Source organism: Carlito syrichta, unplaced genomic scaffold (assembly GCF_000164805.1).
Source record: "Carlito syrichta isolate Samal-C Ts95f unplaced genomic scaffold, Tarsius_syrichta-2.0.1 Scaffold315407, whole genome shotgun sequence".
NCBI classification, from domain to species: domain Eukaryota; kingdom Metazoa; phylum Chordata; class Mammalia; order Primates; family Tarsiidae; genus Carlito; species Carlito syrichta.
The window spans coordinates 1,811,739-1,828,270 of NW_007259503.1; the positions used below are offsets into that span (position 1 = coordinate 1,811,739).

The 16,532-nt window shown below is 35.9% G+C and overlaps 1 protein-coding gene across 1 annotated transcript in view; it reads right to left on the reverse strand.

The window, feature by feature from the left end:
* The window catches only part of HMCN1 (hemicentin 1), a 467,592-nt gene that overhangs the window by 113,238 nt on the left and 337,822 nt on the right, over positions 1-16,532 (reverse strand). The window contains exons 47-53 of the mRNA XM_008072785.1: positions 16,218-16,331; positions 15,656-15,742; positions 11,032-11,223; positions 7,552-7,725; positions 6,128-6,241; positions 5,164-5,309; positions 1,118-1,268 (exon numbers count right to left, since the gene is read on the reverse strand). Of these exons, the coding sequence (XP_008070976.1) occupies positions 1,118-1,268; positions 5,164-5,309; positions 6,128-6,241; positions 7,552-7,725; positions 11,032-11,223; positions 15,656-15,742; positions 16,218-16,331 (978 nt within the window). The remainder of the gene's footprint in view (positions 1-1,117; positions 1,269-5,163; positions 5,310-6,127; positions 6,242-7,551; positions 7,726-11,031; positions 11,224-15,655; positions 15,743-16,217; positions 16,332-16,532) is intronic.

Genomic DNA, 16,532 nt, shown 5'->3' on the forward strand with positions numbered 1-16,532 from the left:
GCATGATGTAAAATTTATAATAGAAAAAGAGAACATAATGTTTAATTTAAAGCTTCCACTATTAAAAAATTATGAAAAATCAAAGATGTGCAAAAGTTGTAATGTATAAAGATGTTCAGTGTAGCATTATGTAAAAGTAGTGAAAACTTGGGAACAAACTAGACATTAAAGAATAGGAGCCTGATTAAACAAATACTTAGATTCTCACCTGGTGAAACAGGTATAGTTATTAAAACCACGTTTACTAGTTAGTAACATCAAGAGTAACAATATCGGTAACAATAGTAGCAAGTGTCATTCTCAATCTTTTTGCTAGAAGCTTTACATACTTTTTCTTATTTAGTATTCACTGCAATTATAAGGCATTCATTTTTAAAGGGAAGAAACAGAGGCTTAAAATATTTAGGAAACTTGACCAAGTCACAAAGCTTTTAGGAGCCATAATCATCATTCGATTCCAAGTCTGACTATTCTGAATTTGGTACTTTACTGCTTTCCTGCCTTCCATGCAAATGATTTTTTTTTTTAAACTTCATGATATAATATTAGGGAAATGTAACAGAAAAATCTGTACTATGTGATCTCAATTTTGTAAATGAAGTATATTTTTAAAAATATCAGAAGGAGGCCGGGCTCGGTGGCTCAGCCCGTAATCCCGCGCCTTTGGGAGGCTGAGGTGAGTGGATTGCCTGAGCCCGCGGGTTCGAGACCCGCGTGGGCAGTGAGACCTCATCTCTACAATAAATCAAAAAATCAGCTGGGCGTGGTAGCGCATGCCTGTAATTCCGGCTACTTGGAAGGCTGAGGCGGAAGGATCGCCGGAGCCCAGCAGGTCGAGGCTGCGGTGGCCGGGAGCGGCCACTGCACTCCGGTCTGGGCGACAGAGTGAGACTCCAACTCAAAAAATAAAAAAATATCAGAAGGAAACAAAAATAATAGAGGTAATCCTGAGTGATGGCATTATTTTTCTTCTTTAACTTCTTGAGACTAAATTGTTAATGATAAAATTGTTATTGTCAATAAAGAACATTATTAAAAACAAAACAAATAAGGGTTATTTTCTATTACTGACAGACCATGTAAGTCAAATTGTACACAATAAACATATTAGTATTACCTTGTATATTCACATCAAAATCCAACTCATCTTCACCTGCAATGTTAGACGCTACACAGGTATAGCGTCCAGTGTCTGATATTTGAGCTTCTTTGATTTGAAGTGTGTGTCCACTTGCAGCAATATTAACATGATCATCAGATTTAAGTGGCTGTGATTCAATTATAATAATATTAGCTTTAAGTACTATAATACATCCTCTAAGAGATCATGCAGTTGTAGGTTTATGGTTCTTTAATAAATGAAAGTAAAATTTTGTGCAAAACATTTGATGTGACAATTAATTAATTTACTTTGATTAAATTGATGCTTTTGAGTAATCCAATTTTTTTTTATTGAAAATAGTAGCTGATATAGTTTACACTTCTACCAGGATATATTTGTGGGTGATGCACTTATAAATTTTTATGACAAAAATGTCTTCTTAGTTACTATATCCATTTATTCATTTTGGAAAATTTTTTTTTCAACTAATCTCATATAATATTTAAGATGCATGTCTTTTGTGATAGTTTTGTAGAAGATGCTAGAATTTCTTTATGAAAGATTGAGGGCATTAGTATAATCCAATTTGACTTACAATTACTATTGTTCATTCAGAAATATCATTACATCATAAATAAAAAATTTTAACCTAGAGATATTTGTATTATGATGTTTTATTGAGTTATTACACTTAACTAAACATTAGCTTACAGATATTTGTATTGTGATGTTTTATTGATAACACCTAAATTTAAAGTATTTCTCATCACTTCTATTTATGCTAAATTTCCTCTAATTCACTGAAGATTTTAGCTCCCTTCATTCCTTCTGATGATACTTTTCGCATAATTCCTGGTGTTTTCAATACCCACATAGAACAGCCACCCAATACTATGTTCTCTCAGCTCCTTGATCTCCTCTCCTTCAATTTTCTTATCCTCTACCCTTTCCCAGTCACTAAGTAGAAGAGTCATACGTGGACCTTATAATTATTAATAACTGCACCTCTTCATAATCTCAGTTTCTCACTCTCTGACTACCACCTCCTAACTTTCTATATCATTTCCTCTAGTATCCCAATCCCAGTAAGTTTTTGTTCCCATGGGAAGACCCACAATCCATCAACCTCAGAATCTTTTCACTCTCTCTTATTCTCCTCCTGGCCTCTACTCCCTCTTTCCCAGAGAAAGTCCATCCAGATAATCCTTCCTTGTAGAAACCTTCAATTGTTTTGCCTCCTCTTCTTTTATTTTACTACCCTGGCAAAATCCTAATCCTAGCTAAAAACCAGTCTCTGCCCATTCTGAGAATCCTCTAGTCCAGAGGTCCCCAACCCTCAGGGCACATACTGGTACCTGTTAGGAACTGGGCCACACAGCAGGAAGTGAGGAGTGAGCAGGTGGAGCTCCATCTCCTGTCAGATCAGCAGTGGCATTAGATTCTCATGGGAGCACAAACCCTATTGCAAACTGCTCATGCAAGGGATCTCGATTGTGTGCTCCTTATGAGAATCTTATGTCTGATGATTTCCCCAATCTCTCCCTCTCATGCCCAAAATGTTGGGGACCACTGCTCTAGTCTACTCAAGGACATCCATCCCTTCAGCAACTATATCTTCCCTCACCTACATCACCAATTTATTTTCTTTCCACTAGACAGGTTCAAACTAAAAAAACCAAATAAACTAAAAAAACATCTCTTGCTGCATCCTCCCTCCACATTTTGTACTGCCCTTTATAGCCAAATGATTTACAAATGTTTTATACATATGCTTTCTCCAATTTCTTTCTTTCCATCTTTTATTGAATCTTCTCTAGACTTTTGCTATTTCAACTTGACCAAAAAGTCTTCATTAAGTTCACCAGTGACAAATTTATTGGCAAATTCTGTCTCTGTTTTACACAGTATTATCTGACACAGTTTAATTTGTCTTCACTTTTAAATACCTTTTTTCCCCTTACCTTTACACTACGCCCATGCTCTCCAATCTTTAAATATAGGAGTACCTCAGGGCTTAATCTTTAGACTTCTCTTTCTACCTGATATCATTTATCTTGGACTCATCTTGGACTCATTTCTTTCCTTCATACTCCACATCCTGCTGCCACCTTGGTCCAAGTAACCACCATCTCTCTTTTGGACCATGATTCTATCTTTCTTCCTCAATGCAGTTCTTTTTAAACCTTAAGTCAGATCATATCATATCATACCATACCATTCCTGTGTGCAAAACTTTCCAGTTGGCTTCCCATCAGAATAAAGGTCAACTTGTCTACAAGGCAGTATGATCTGGCCCTCCATTAGTTTTCTGCTTTTACCTTTTGCATTACCATTGATCACTGCTCTCCAGCCCAAATGCTTCAGGGCCTTTGCTCCTACTATGCTCTCTACTGTGTAATATTTTCCCCTCTGTCATGTTATGCCTGCTTCCTTCACTTTCTTTCTGCTTAATATTGCTTTCTCAGAGTGACTTCCCTATTTAAATAAGAAGTCACACGGTCCACACTTATCTTTCTCCCTAATTGAGTTTATCCCTGACACCCATCCTGTTTGCTTAGTTTTTGTCTTCTCAAACTTCATGTGAGCAGAAGTTTGTCTGTTTCTTTCATAGATGTATCCCCTGCATTTAAAATGGTGTCTGACAAATAGTAGATGCTCAATAAATAAGTTAGAATGCAATAAATCATTATTAACATTGTATCACTTATATGAAAATAGCATAATTTAAATTTGTTATGCTAAAAGAAAACATGAAAAATAAATAAAAATTAGTATTTTTTGTTTACGTTCTTGGAGACCAATGGCAAAGCCTGAAAAAGTTTAGCAAAGCATCATAATTAAGTCAATTTCCGAATCTGGATTTGAAACTGTAATTTAACTATTCACAATAAAATTTTAAAAAACAAAAGTGACTCATTCCTAGTACAATTCTAATGTTATCCAGTTCTTATGTGTATACAGTTTATGTGTACGCTCATGTGTGGTTACTACCAGAAATGAAAAGGCTTTAGAAAAAATTAAAAATAAAATGATAATATGATTTCAAAGGAGAAGGGAATTATTTCTTTTCAAGTAAACTCATATAGAATTGACACTGTACTATGAAGTGTGCTTGTTTTCAGAAAAGAGACTATAAACAGAACATGGTGGGAGTTTTATACTTTTCCCTTTGCAATGGTTTCCAGATGAAACTTGCTTATTTTATAAGAGATTATTTTTTTTCTAGCTGCCAGTATTGCAAAATCCATCTGGGATCTGAAAAAAAATAAAGCTATATTGTTCCTGCATCTTAAATCATGACTATGATCTGAACTTCTACAACTGAAATTTAACTGACCATTTGGTTGATTATGTGTAAAACAGGACAAACAGCTGCTTAGCTATTTCACATCTGTCCTAAGTACAGTGTTAACAGCAGCTAAAAAATCTATTTTGGTCTAAGATCAACAACACATATGCCTTTAAAACATGCATGGAAGAACATAAATTGAATGAGAAATATGGGTGTGTGGTCTGAAAGTCAGATTACAGATTTGAGGGCTCTACCTTTTATTTTAAGTTTCTCATTGCCCCCAGTTAACTGTATGGGGCCCTCTTCATCAACTCTTTCAGCTTTTTTGTTTCTCTATCTTTGAATATTAAAAATGTTACCTCTTATACAAGAGTTAAGGATATTTAGAGAAAGTTCTGAATAAATTTAGTCTTCATGTAATACCAGTTGATCTAACCCGGCTTAGAACCATTTATGTGGTTCTCTACAAAGTTTAATTTTTCTTAAAATCACAGAACAAAAAATCTCTTGTGGAAAGATGGCCAGATTTTCATAGACAACTGCTAATGTACACAAAAACGATTCTGCAAACTTTCCAGTGATAAAACAATTCTAAAATTTTTGAGCATCATTCAGGGTTTTGTTTATGTAGTTTCAGATTCTAGGAGCATTGCTAAAATTTTAAGGTCACCTTGATTCTCGGTCACTTATGCCTGTTTTATTTTACTTTCTCAATTGACCATTTTAGTCTTTAAGAAATCATCAGTAAATGAAAAGAGTTGTGACTGGCCTGTCCATCCTTGTACCAGCTGAGGGAGGCAGACGGAATTGCATAAGCTTCACATTCCAAGGTCAGGGTGTTGTTTACTTTGATCTTCACTTCTTTAGGAGAAAGACCTGGCCCCAACAGGTCCCTTTTATTGATTAGGGGTGGAACTGCATAAAATAAATATTAAATAGGTAAACATTGGTTCTTTAAAATATATAGAATACCATAGAAGTCACACTGAGGATCATGTAACAAGAAAACAATGAAATAACAGAGTCATTTCTTATGCTGATCTTTAAGGATCTCAGTTAACATCTTATGAAACAGTAGGGAAGAGAAGGAGTGTATCTTCCTCCCTTCATCAATATAATACTGCCAAAGAAGCTTAACATCCTTCACAAAATAGTTAAGTTTCATTTGTTCCAGGCCCACAGATGTAGTCTGAACGTGACCCATAAAATGTATTTTATTGGTTATTAAGGTTACCAAGTCAAAGAACAAAAGATAATCAGAAAGATATTCTTCCTTTATAAACACAAAAACAAAATCCTGAAATATGGGTCCTATTCATTAGCTTTGCCTTTTATTTCTAGGTCAATGTACATTGGAATAGCTGAAAGTCACCTATGATCTTATCCTGGACTGTTGATTAGAGCATACGCATCTAACAACAGTTTTGTACATGAAAGTACTATAACTCAACCCAGAGAGTATTTCAGAAGGATAAATAGGGAAACTTAAGAAAGTACTATTGCTAAGTTCTCCAACAAGGGTAATGAGCAGATTGAACGGACTCTTCATATCTTTAAGCACTTGAGGACATGAACACAGTGCTTAATTCAACTTACATCCTTAAAAAAGCAAGCCGCATAAACAAGACTTTGATGATGAGTAGAAAAGATTACGATCCCATAATGAAAAACAGGATAGAAACAGTTAGAAAAATGGAGGGCGACAAGGAACATAGTGTTCTTTTAGAACTTACTGTAGACCTTCACTTCATAGTGCTTTATCATTTCCCCAGCCTCATTGGTGGCTACACAAGAGTATCGTCCAGCATTGTCCTCCTGTGCATTGAGGATCTGCAGGGTCCTGCCTCCTGAAAAATCATGGAACATCAGAGTCTCTAAAATGTACAGTGACAGTGGAGTACGAACTATCAGGGGTTTAGTTCTTATGGTTAACGTATTTATTCTTATATATGCTGATTCTGTAACAGACATCTGATATAAGAAAATCACAGTATTAATGGGCACTACTTGGCAAGTGAAAAAGCCACTAAGTCCTCTGTGATCATGAGTCTCATGCCCATTCATAGTCTCCTATGCTCCTATACACCATCTATCTGAGGTCCTTACTCCACTCACCTTGTAAATAGGTTTCTGCCTTAATCATCTTCCTCTCAGCTAGCTAGCCTATCAGAAGAGATTAACTGTGCTGAAACAGTTTTCATTATGGTAACTTCCTTCTTAAAAATCTTCAATGAATCTCAGTTGACTAAAGTATATAGTCAAAACTCTTTAATTCAGGCATCGAAATGTGACTCCAACTTTCCTTTCTGACCTTATCTCCTGCCCTTCCCCACCAACACACATATACTCGATATTTCTACTCAAGTGGGTGATGAGAAGTCTACTTATTATTACTTACACATGGCTAGGCTATTCTCACTTTGTACCTTTTCCACTCTTGTCACACTGATGGATCTGACATCTCTCCTCATTTCCAATCAACTACATTTTAGAGCTTTCTTTAAAGTTTGGTCCAAGTTCTGACTAAGCAACAAAACTTTTTCTGACGACTTCAGCCCACAGTAGACTTTTCTACATTTGAATTCTTATAAAACTTATCACTCTCTATCATACCCCCTGACTACTCATAATACATTATTATTTACAGATTCATACTGTAAACCCTTCATACATATTTCCTTTCCTCCACAGAAGGCTGTAAATCCCTTAAAGCCAGTAAGAAGGTTGTAAATCCCTTAAAGCCAGAATTAAAAAGTAAGACATACTTTTTAATTCTTTCTATTTTCATATATATGTGTATATATATATTTTCCAGGTATTAGAGAGGAGTAGATCAACTGTCTCAATCTAAATACTAACTCTCCTTCAAGGTTCAATTTGACAGGAAATGAATTTCTATCTTTTTTAGCATTCACATTATAATATATTTTAGCAATCAATTATATTGTGGCTTTTATTTATTTTATTTAGGTTATTTTGATCTTTCAAAATGTAATTTTCAGTTAATTAGATTATAAGAAATTTACAGATTAAAATATAAATAAAACATAACACAACCAAAGCCCAAGTACTTGTATAAAAAATAACCAGTTATTCTGTTTTTCTACAATAGTAAGTGACACAGATGAATCTTAGGCATCTGAAATGAGTGAATTACCTGGAAGAATGCGGATATTTCGGTTAGATTCTAAAGGAGCTCCATCCTTAAACCACGTGATGGTAGCTGGAGGGTATGAATACGCTTCACAGACCAAAGATGTGGGGCTGTTAAGGATAACAGTGACATCTTCAGGGCTGCCATCACTATCTATGCCAGCAATTTTAGGAGACACTGAAAAAGATTAAATTTTGATTGAAGAAATATATTTAGAAATTTTTCTATTTGTGAATTTCTAAATTTCCATTGCACTTAGTTGCATAATTTCATCATTAACGTTTACAGAAAACAGTAGACTGGTCTTTTTCCCCACGAGAGAGAGAGAGAGAGATCCCTCAAAAAGCTCACAGGGTAATGGAGGAGATGACAATAAAAAAGGTATTGGTACATAATGTGAGGGGGGGCACTAATGGGAATGTTGGTGCCAGGTAAATGGAGGCACAGCATTCAGCCCATCTGTGGTGTGGAGTGTGAAGAGCCTCACTAGAGAAGGCGTCCAAAAAGAGGAGGTATTAAAGTGAGTCATAAAGGATTGGTGGTAGTTAGCAGGTGAAAGAAGAGAGACTAGTAAACAGAGGGAGCAGACTGGTAGCAGAGGAGTAGTAAGCAGCCAGGTGCAAGCAGGGAATACGAGTATATATAGATGAATTCAAGTGGGTCAATATGGGAAGTAAGAATAGCAGAGAGAGGTACATTTGTTCCATAAAGATGACAAAGGACTGAGCTAGAGCTTTAGAGGAAGGTATAGAGAAGAGGGAGCAACTAAAGAAAGACTTAGGACATTCATTGGCAGGACTTGATGATGGAATTTGGGGGCTGGGGAAAATGGAAGTCAAAGATCACTTCCAGCTTGCTTCCTTGAGAATCTAGTTAAACTGCAGTGAAGCAACATAAATATAAAATATGGAAGGATTTACTCACTTAAAAGGGGAAGACAGTTTGTTCAGTTCTGAAATATATTCTAAGTGCCTATGAGAATTCCAGGTAGAAGTGCCCAACAAGCAATTCTATATAGGAACTTGAACTCTGCAAGAGAAGATCTGGGTTGCAGGTATGGATTTTTAAAGACTCTTGTCTGTAGGAGATAAAAATTAAACATCTGGGAATAAATTGCACTATGTGAAGAGAATATCTAGAGTAACAGGAGCCGTGAAGTAAGGGCAGAATACTAGGAAACCTACTGTTTAAGAGAGGGATCAAGAAAAAGTCCATAAAAGAGAGAGAAAAAGAGCAACGAGGGTGGACAAGTCTAACTGAGAAATAACATTGCCAAAGAAAAGAGATCAATAGTGAAACATTAAGATCAAGACTGAAAATTGTTTGCTTGACCTAGCAACAGGGTAGTTCTTGCCAGAGTAGTGTCAAGAATGGTGTGGACAGACGTCTGTTTTCAGTGGGACAAGAAGTATAGGGGTACACCTGTATACTTTTTGAGGGATCACTCTCTCTCTCTCTTTGTAGAATAAGAACAGCCTACTGTTTACCATTAAAATACAATGTGGTAGAGACAGCAAAGCTGCAAAGTAAAGCAGACAGTGGAAACATACAGGGTCAAGGGTGTAAGTACAAGCAGTAATTATGAACAAGAAGGATAATTCATCCTTTGGAAAAGAGAGGGTAAAGTTCCTGAGTTTATGACTAGGTAGACTGATAGTCGCAAATGTACACACTTAAACAGCCCCAACTTTAAAGCTAGTGGTAAAGAAGGCTTTGATTTGGATCCCACATTCTTCAATGAATGAGGGAGAGTGACATAGAGATAGATAAGTGACCAGAAAAGGGAGGTGTTGGAGGAAAGTGGTATAGTTAAGTGGCATGACTTTAGTACACCTAAAGAAAAAAATAAGTGATCTCCACTGGAGATGGTCTCAGTAGAGCTGATAGCTCCAGGAGGGTCAAATTTCAATTACAGCCAGGAGTTAGAAAGAGTTTTTAATCAAGTTTGCAGAGAGGACATAGGACAGAATTTGGAGATGGGTCAGTGTTGGGAGATGAATCAGCAGTGGAGGAGTAAGACACAAGGAATTTAGAGCTCTAAGAGGAGTGATGAGCTGCAGGAGAGGAGAGGATTTGCCTTTTATTTGATTGTATTTTTGTTTTGTTTTGTTTTTGAGTTGGAGTCTCACTCTGTCACCCAGGCAATGGCCTGCTTACAGTCACTGCAGCCTTGATCTGCTGGGCTCAGGAGATCCTTCCACCTCAGCCTTCCAAGAAGCTGGAACTATAGGTGCATGCTACCATGTAGGGATAATTTTTTAAAAATTATTTATTTACTATAGAGACGAAGTCTCACCAAGTTGCCCAGGCTGGTCTCAAACCCCTGAGCTCATGGAATCCTCTTGCCTCAGCCTCCCAAAGTGCTGGGATTACAGGCTTGAGCTACTACACCTCACCCACATTTGCCTTTTATATACTGACTGGATGTGCAGAAAACACAGGTGTATTAGGAGACAATTGGCTCATAGACTATCATTCATATTCACCCATGTATGCTATTATGAAATGCTGTATTAGATGCTGGGGATAAACCCTTTATAAGACAAAAAGGGCTTCTGCCCTGGGGAATTTATAGTTTTGTACAATCATGTATATTGTGTACACACACACACACACACACACACACACACACACACACACACACATACACACACATACACTATTCATTTGACACGTACTTATACATAATCTAGTATTTTTATTTATCATTTATTGCATATATAACTTCCACTCAACTAGACTGTAAGATCCCTGAAGACTGTGTTCTATACGAGAGGTATTAGAGTATCTATATAGTACAGAATGTATGAAATAGTATAGAAACTCTCCAAATAACTATGGAAACAGACCAAAAAAACAAACCCTACACAAATTCACATACTCACATGTAAATTAATTGATTTTAGTAGAATTATTTTGATGTTAGTAATCAAATGCAATACATTTAGGTGGTGCATTTTAAATTTCAAAAACAGCAGAAATTGAGACCCTATTTTAATGTCTTTCCTGAGACATAAGTATAACTTTGCTGCCACAAGAACTGAATGTACTAATATATACATTTATTTCATCACTCCTAGTCCACAAAGCCTAGGACAATATGAAAAATTTCCAATAACAGCAGAGTTTCACAAAGAAAGAATACTGTATCTCAGGTTGAGACTCATTCATTGTTTACCTGCTTCTTTTTAACCAACATATTTTTTCCTTTTCCTACTGCTTTTTAATGTTTTTCTTGTTCATAATTGTGCTTGTATCCCTAGCACAAAACACTGTGCCTGGAACATAGTAGGTATTCCATATGTAATGAATGAATTTATGGATTAAATAAGAGTGGAAAAATAGCAAATGTAAACAAGCACTGATGAAATTCTACATGATGAAATTCTACAATAGAAACATTAAATAAAAAGAGAAAAGAAAGAGAATTTAGCCTATAAGCATGTCTGGTTCTTCAAGATTTGAAGCAAAGCTTATACCTACCAAACACATTGAGACTGAAACTTTTGCTCTTGTCACCAGCTGTATTAGAAGCCAAACATGTGTATCTTCCGGTGTGTGACACTTGGGCATCAGTAATTTGAAGAAAACGACCACCAGACATAATGTAATGGACTTCATCTTCTTGGAGGAGCTGCCCATCTTTGTGCCACGTGATTTCTGGCACTGGACTCCCTGTAAGAAGAAGTTGTTTCTGAGGGTTGGCTAATACTCACATCTACAATTGACAAACGTTGAAAGGAGTTTTTCACTCATTTGCCTTCTTATACATCCACTTCTAAAACAATGCAGTGACCATTCATTTAAAAATAAATTTGCATTCTATTTTATAATAATAATGATCATGCTGTGACTTTAAAACCATACATAGATTACAAATCATTTCAAATGTGTTAGTTTTCACACATAAATGACATGATTCTAAATTGACCTTTGTGTTTAACTAAATTTATACCATACTTTAAATGATTACAATTAAGTATTTTCATAGTGCAGTACAGTTTAAAATGGATTCAGCATGCATTTTTATTAAAAGCATTATTCATAAATACCTGTGTATTCATATTATAATTTTAAGGAAGATTTTATATTTTTGAAAAAAGCTGTAAACGAGTAAAATCTTTCATTAAACAATTCAACAAACAGATACTTTCAGTTTATACCAGGATTTTCGCTTAGATAGATAGGAAGATAGCTAAATATAAACATATTAATTATTCCTTTAATATTTATAGCCTATAAAAAAGTTTTAATATTGGTTTTAAAATTATATGCGTTAAATATTAAGTTTTAAGTTGTTCAAATAATTTTTTGAAATTTTAAAATCATAAAAGTAAGTCATGTTAGGAAAGAGGACTCAGATAATAAAACTGGACAGCTTAAGGGGAGGACCCTATAAAACCTAGGCAACATTTGTTAATTACTACATTGTTTTTTGAAACAAATTAACAGGCTAAGTAATAATACACGTCACACTCTATATATCTACCTTTCTTAAAATAGAAACATTTCCTTGCTTACTTAAATTTATTGTTTACATAAGGCAGGTAAACAGTGAAAGGAGAAACTCATTGAATCTTCTGTAAAACACTGGTTTTCCATAAAATGTTATGGGCTACTCTCATTGTTTCTTTACAACTGCAAGGTCATTTACAATAAAAGACAGGCTTGAAAATATCCTTTTACAGGTTTGTTTATTTTGATTACACTAACAAGCCAATTCACTGGTAAAGATGGTGAAATTGGTTTTAGAGCTTTTATGTTTCCTAGTTTCTATCATCTTTGTAATATGAAGGTGACAATTTTGTTGTTGGATAATCCCTGCTTTGCAATAATGCCATTCTTCCACCAAAACTCCCACCTATTGCTTTGAAATGAAATTTAAGAAAAAAGGAAAGGAAGGCACAAACACAGGGAAGGAAAGAGAAACTAAAAGGAGGTAGGACAGGAAAAGCCTACATATAAATAGAAGCAGAATAATTTTTTTAACTTGGACATCATTATTTTAATTTGCCAATTTAAAATTATAACTTTTACATATTCGATAATCCATCCTTAGGTTTTATATGCAAGATTTAAAAAATAATTTTACAAATTCTATGCTGCCTAATTCTCATTAGGATCTGGGAATCATGATAGCTATGAAGAAGAGTGTACAATCCTTGGGAAAAAAAACTCATTACAGAAACACAGGGGCAATCACAGCAGGCCTTAAGAAATTCTGTGTACTTTTTGGGAATGCAATTAATTTATCATACTAATCGGTCCTATGATTTTAGTACATTTCTCATTTCCATGATTTTGATAATAATAATAGTAATTTATCTTTTAGTAAACATATTCAAACAGTTCTCTAATTCCACCTTTGGTGTCTTCACATGGAAGAATATTTAGTTACTTTAAGATTAAAGTATAATATACATAAAATAAACTATACAGATCTTAAACATATTGTTAAAAAAAACTTTTTAATGGCTTCAGAAGGTACAAATAATTTTTGCTTACAGGAATGCATTCTATTGGGTTAAAAAAGTCTGGGTTTTAAGTGTATCCTCCAGTACACCTGTGTAGACTTTACCCAGTAGGTGATGTTTCATTCCTATGCCCTCTCCACCTTTTGAGTCTTTAATGTCCGCTATATCATTCTACTTGCCTTTGCGATTTCTTAGTTGAACTCCCATTTATAAGTTACAACATGTGGCACTTGATTTTCTGTTCCTGAAACACAAGGTTTTGACAAACGCCTAAGACCTGCATCTCTATCAAGAGAGCGTGTTCTCTCTTCAGAGTCCTGTCCTGCCCTTTCTCAGTCAACGCCCTCCTGCTTGTCTCAGGATTACAATAGCAGCTAATGTGCCTCATACTGTATAGAGTCACTCACAGGTAACTAGAAAGCAAGGAAAGATCCTTTGGAAAACTTCTCCAGCAAGCTCAGCTGATGAATATGAAGGCCTAGAAACACTGGAGGTGAAAAGTCAGGTCTCTTGTTTGAATAAGAAAATAAACAGTTACTCTAGTGTATCTTCAGTTCAGCCCTTAACTAGTCACAAAACATAGCCTTATTCGCCAATTCACATCTGCTGTTTGCCCTGTCTGCTGAATAAATAAATACCTACCCTACTCCAGAATGTAATACAATGGCTGTTAATGAAGAGAAGCTTTGCCTGTGCTCTCTCCTTCAGAATTACTGCTTCAGCCTTCAAACATATGTCACCATCTTATTTAAGCCGCATGCTGGTCCTGGAAACAATGCCACAAAAGGCATCAACCTGCTAGTCATTCCTACTTGGTTCTCCACCACCAGAAGCTACAGTGACACTGGAGCCTGTGCAGAAAGTATCATTTCCATGATGCTGTATCATAATTTACAGCCACTGTCTTCACCGTCTTGTTTTTTCTCACTTGCTTCTTGGTGGAACTATTTCTTGTTCACTGGCATCTTCTGGCTATAGTTATAGCTCTTAAGTACAGCAATCCCTGTTTGGATTTTGCCTGCCAGTGGTGATATTAATTTACCAGTTTCCGCCAGGGAGAATGAAGTCAACGGTTCACTATTACAGAGACTGAAAGTGGGGCAAGTCAAGAAGGGGGTCAACCTATTCCACAAAGGGTGCTGGGAAAACTGGCTGACCACATGCAGAAGACTGAAACAGGACCCCTACCTATCACCACACACAAAAATTAACGCCAAATGGATCAAAGATCTAAATGTAAAACCTCAAACTACAACAATACGCAGGAGACATCCTTATGGAAATTGCAACTGGAAACCAATTCCTACTCAGAAACCTAAAGGCCAATACCTTAAGAAATACGATAGATAAGTGGGACCTTATCAAATTAACGAGCTTCTGCAAAGCAAAAGAAACCATCAAGAGAGCAGGGGACAGCCCACAGAATGGGAAAAAATATTTGCCAACTGTATATCTGACAAAGGCCTAACATCTAGGATCTACAAGGAACTCAAACACACCAAAAGGAAAAAAACAAACAGCCCCTTTAAAAAGTGGGCAAAAGACATGAATAGACACTTCTCAAAAGAAGACATACGGGCAGCAAACAGACACATGAAAAAGTGCTCAGCTTCACTCATCATCAGAGAAACGCAAATCAAAACCACATTGAGATACCACCTAACCCCTGTAAGAATGACCATGATTAATAAAACAAACAACAACAGATGCTGGCGAGGATGGTTCTACACTGAACCAAAAGGAATGGTTCTACACTGCTGGTGGGAATGCAAACTTGTACAGTCTCTCTGGAAAACAGTCTGGAGATTTCTGAAAGAACTAGAAATTGACCTTCAACATGACCCAGCAATCCTCCTATTGGGAATATCCCGGAGGAACTCAAATTATTCTACAAAGAAGATACCTGCATACGCATATTTATTGTGGCTCTATTCACAAGAGCAAAAACATGGAAGCAACCATGTTGCCCATCGAAGCTGGACTGGATTAAAAAAATGTGGTACATATACACAATGGAATATAATGCAGCCATAAAGAACTACAAATATATGGACTTTGCAGCAACCTGGATGGATTTAGAGTCGATCATACTCAGTGATTTATCATAGAAACAAAGAACAGAGTTCCATATGTTCTCACTCATAAGAGGACCTTGAACAATTATAATGCTATAAGAAAGCGATTGGCAGTAATGGGAAACTGCTGGGGGGGTGGGATTGGCAGTTGAGGGAAACTGCTAGGGGAGGGAGGAGCATACCTCATTAACAAGGGTACCTACATGATCAATGTTTGTATACCTAACCCAGAACTGTATCCCACATCTTTATAATACAAATTTTAAAAAAAGAATATGGGAATGAAAGAAAAGACCCCTCCCGTTGTCCCTTCCCCCCTCCCTCCTACCCTCCCTCCTTTCCCTCCTATCCTTTCTCTCTTCCTGTGGGTATCTCCTTTTATGTTTCTGCAGATTCTGAGATGTGGTTTCCACCTACATATTTAAACAGCAAACCTAGACCAGAATTCAATGTCAAATGCCTACATAGCATTTCTCTCAATGAATTAAGACAAGTAATGGATGTAATGACTATCATGAGTGGGGGGAGTCCAAGAAGTAAGAGAGCTGAGCCCCTTACCTGTCGCTTCACAAGTCAGTGTAACACTCTCTTTCTCTTTTACCTTCACATCTTCCAATGTATGTTCGCCCACAATATGAGGTGGTACTAAAAAACAAAACAAAACAAAAATAAGTAACAACTTTACCAGCAGGGCTGCTATTTTATAAGTCAACTATATTCACATTTTTATTAAGGTATAACCTTCAAAACAAATCCCCAAATTCTGATTCATTATATGATTACTAGAATGTCATAATAATATTTTGATCAATTCTAGTTTTAAGATATAAAGATACATGACATAGAGTCAAGTTTAATGAATTTTGGTATAAAGTAAATCATAAATTCTGGTTAAACTGTGTTAATAAATCAATAAGTAAGAACATTTATTAGACATTTATTTCTCTGACTATAATGCTAATATGCACTCCCATTAAACAATTTATTCAACATCTCAGAATATAGTGGAACAATTGTGAACACATATAGGTATGACAACACCAAGCTGTTTTACCTTTGTTTCCAGAATGTATTTAAGCAAATTAGATTTTTTTCTAGATATTGCAAGTTATATAAGTACCTAATACTGAAAGTCTAAAGATTTTTCTTTCTTCACCAGCAGTATTTCTGACGACGCAAGCATATTGGCCAGCATCTTCCATTCTGGTCTGCATCAGCCGTAGCATCCTGCCTCCTGGAGAAGAAAATCATCAGATGACTTAAAAAGAAAACTGAAACTATGTAAGTTGCCCAAGTGATGCTCGATTTAGGTAAAGTTTTAATCAATATGCCTCAGGGGTCTTTAAAATGAATACGTTAAGCTTTAAACAAATCAAATGTTTTAAACCTGTAGAAAACAATAGATAATTCAGAGGGATTTTCTGGTTCAATGTAT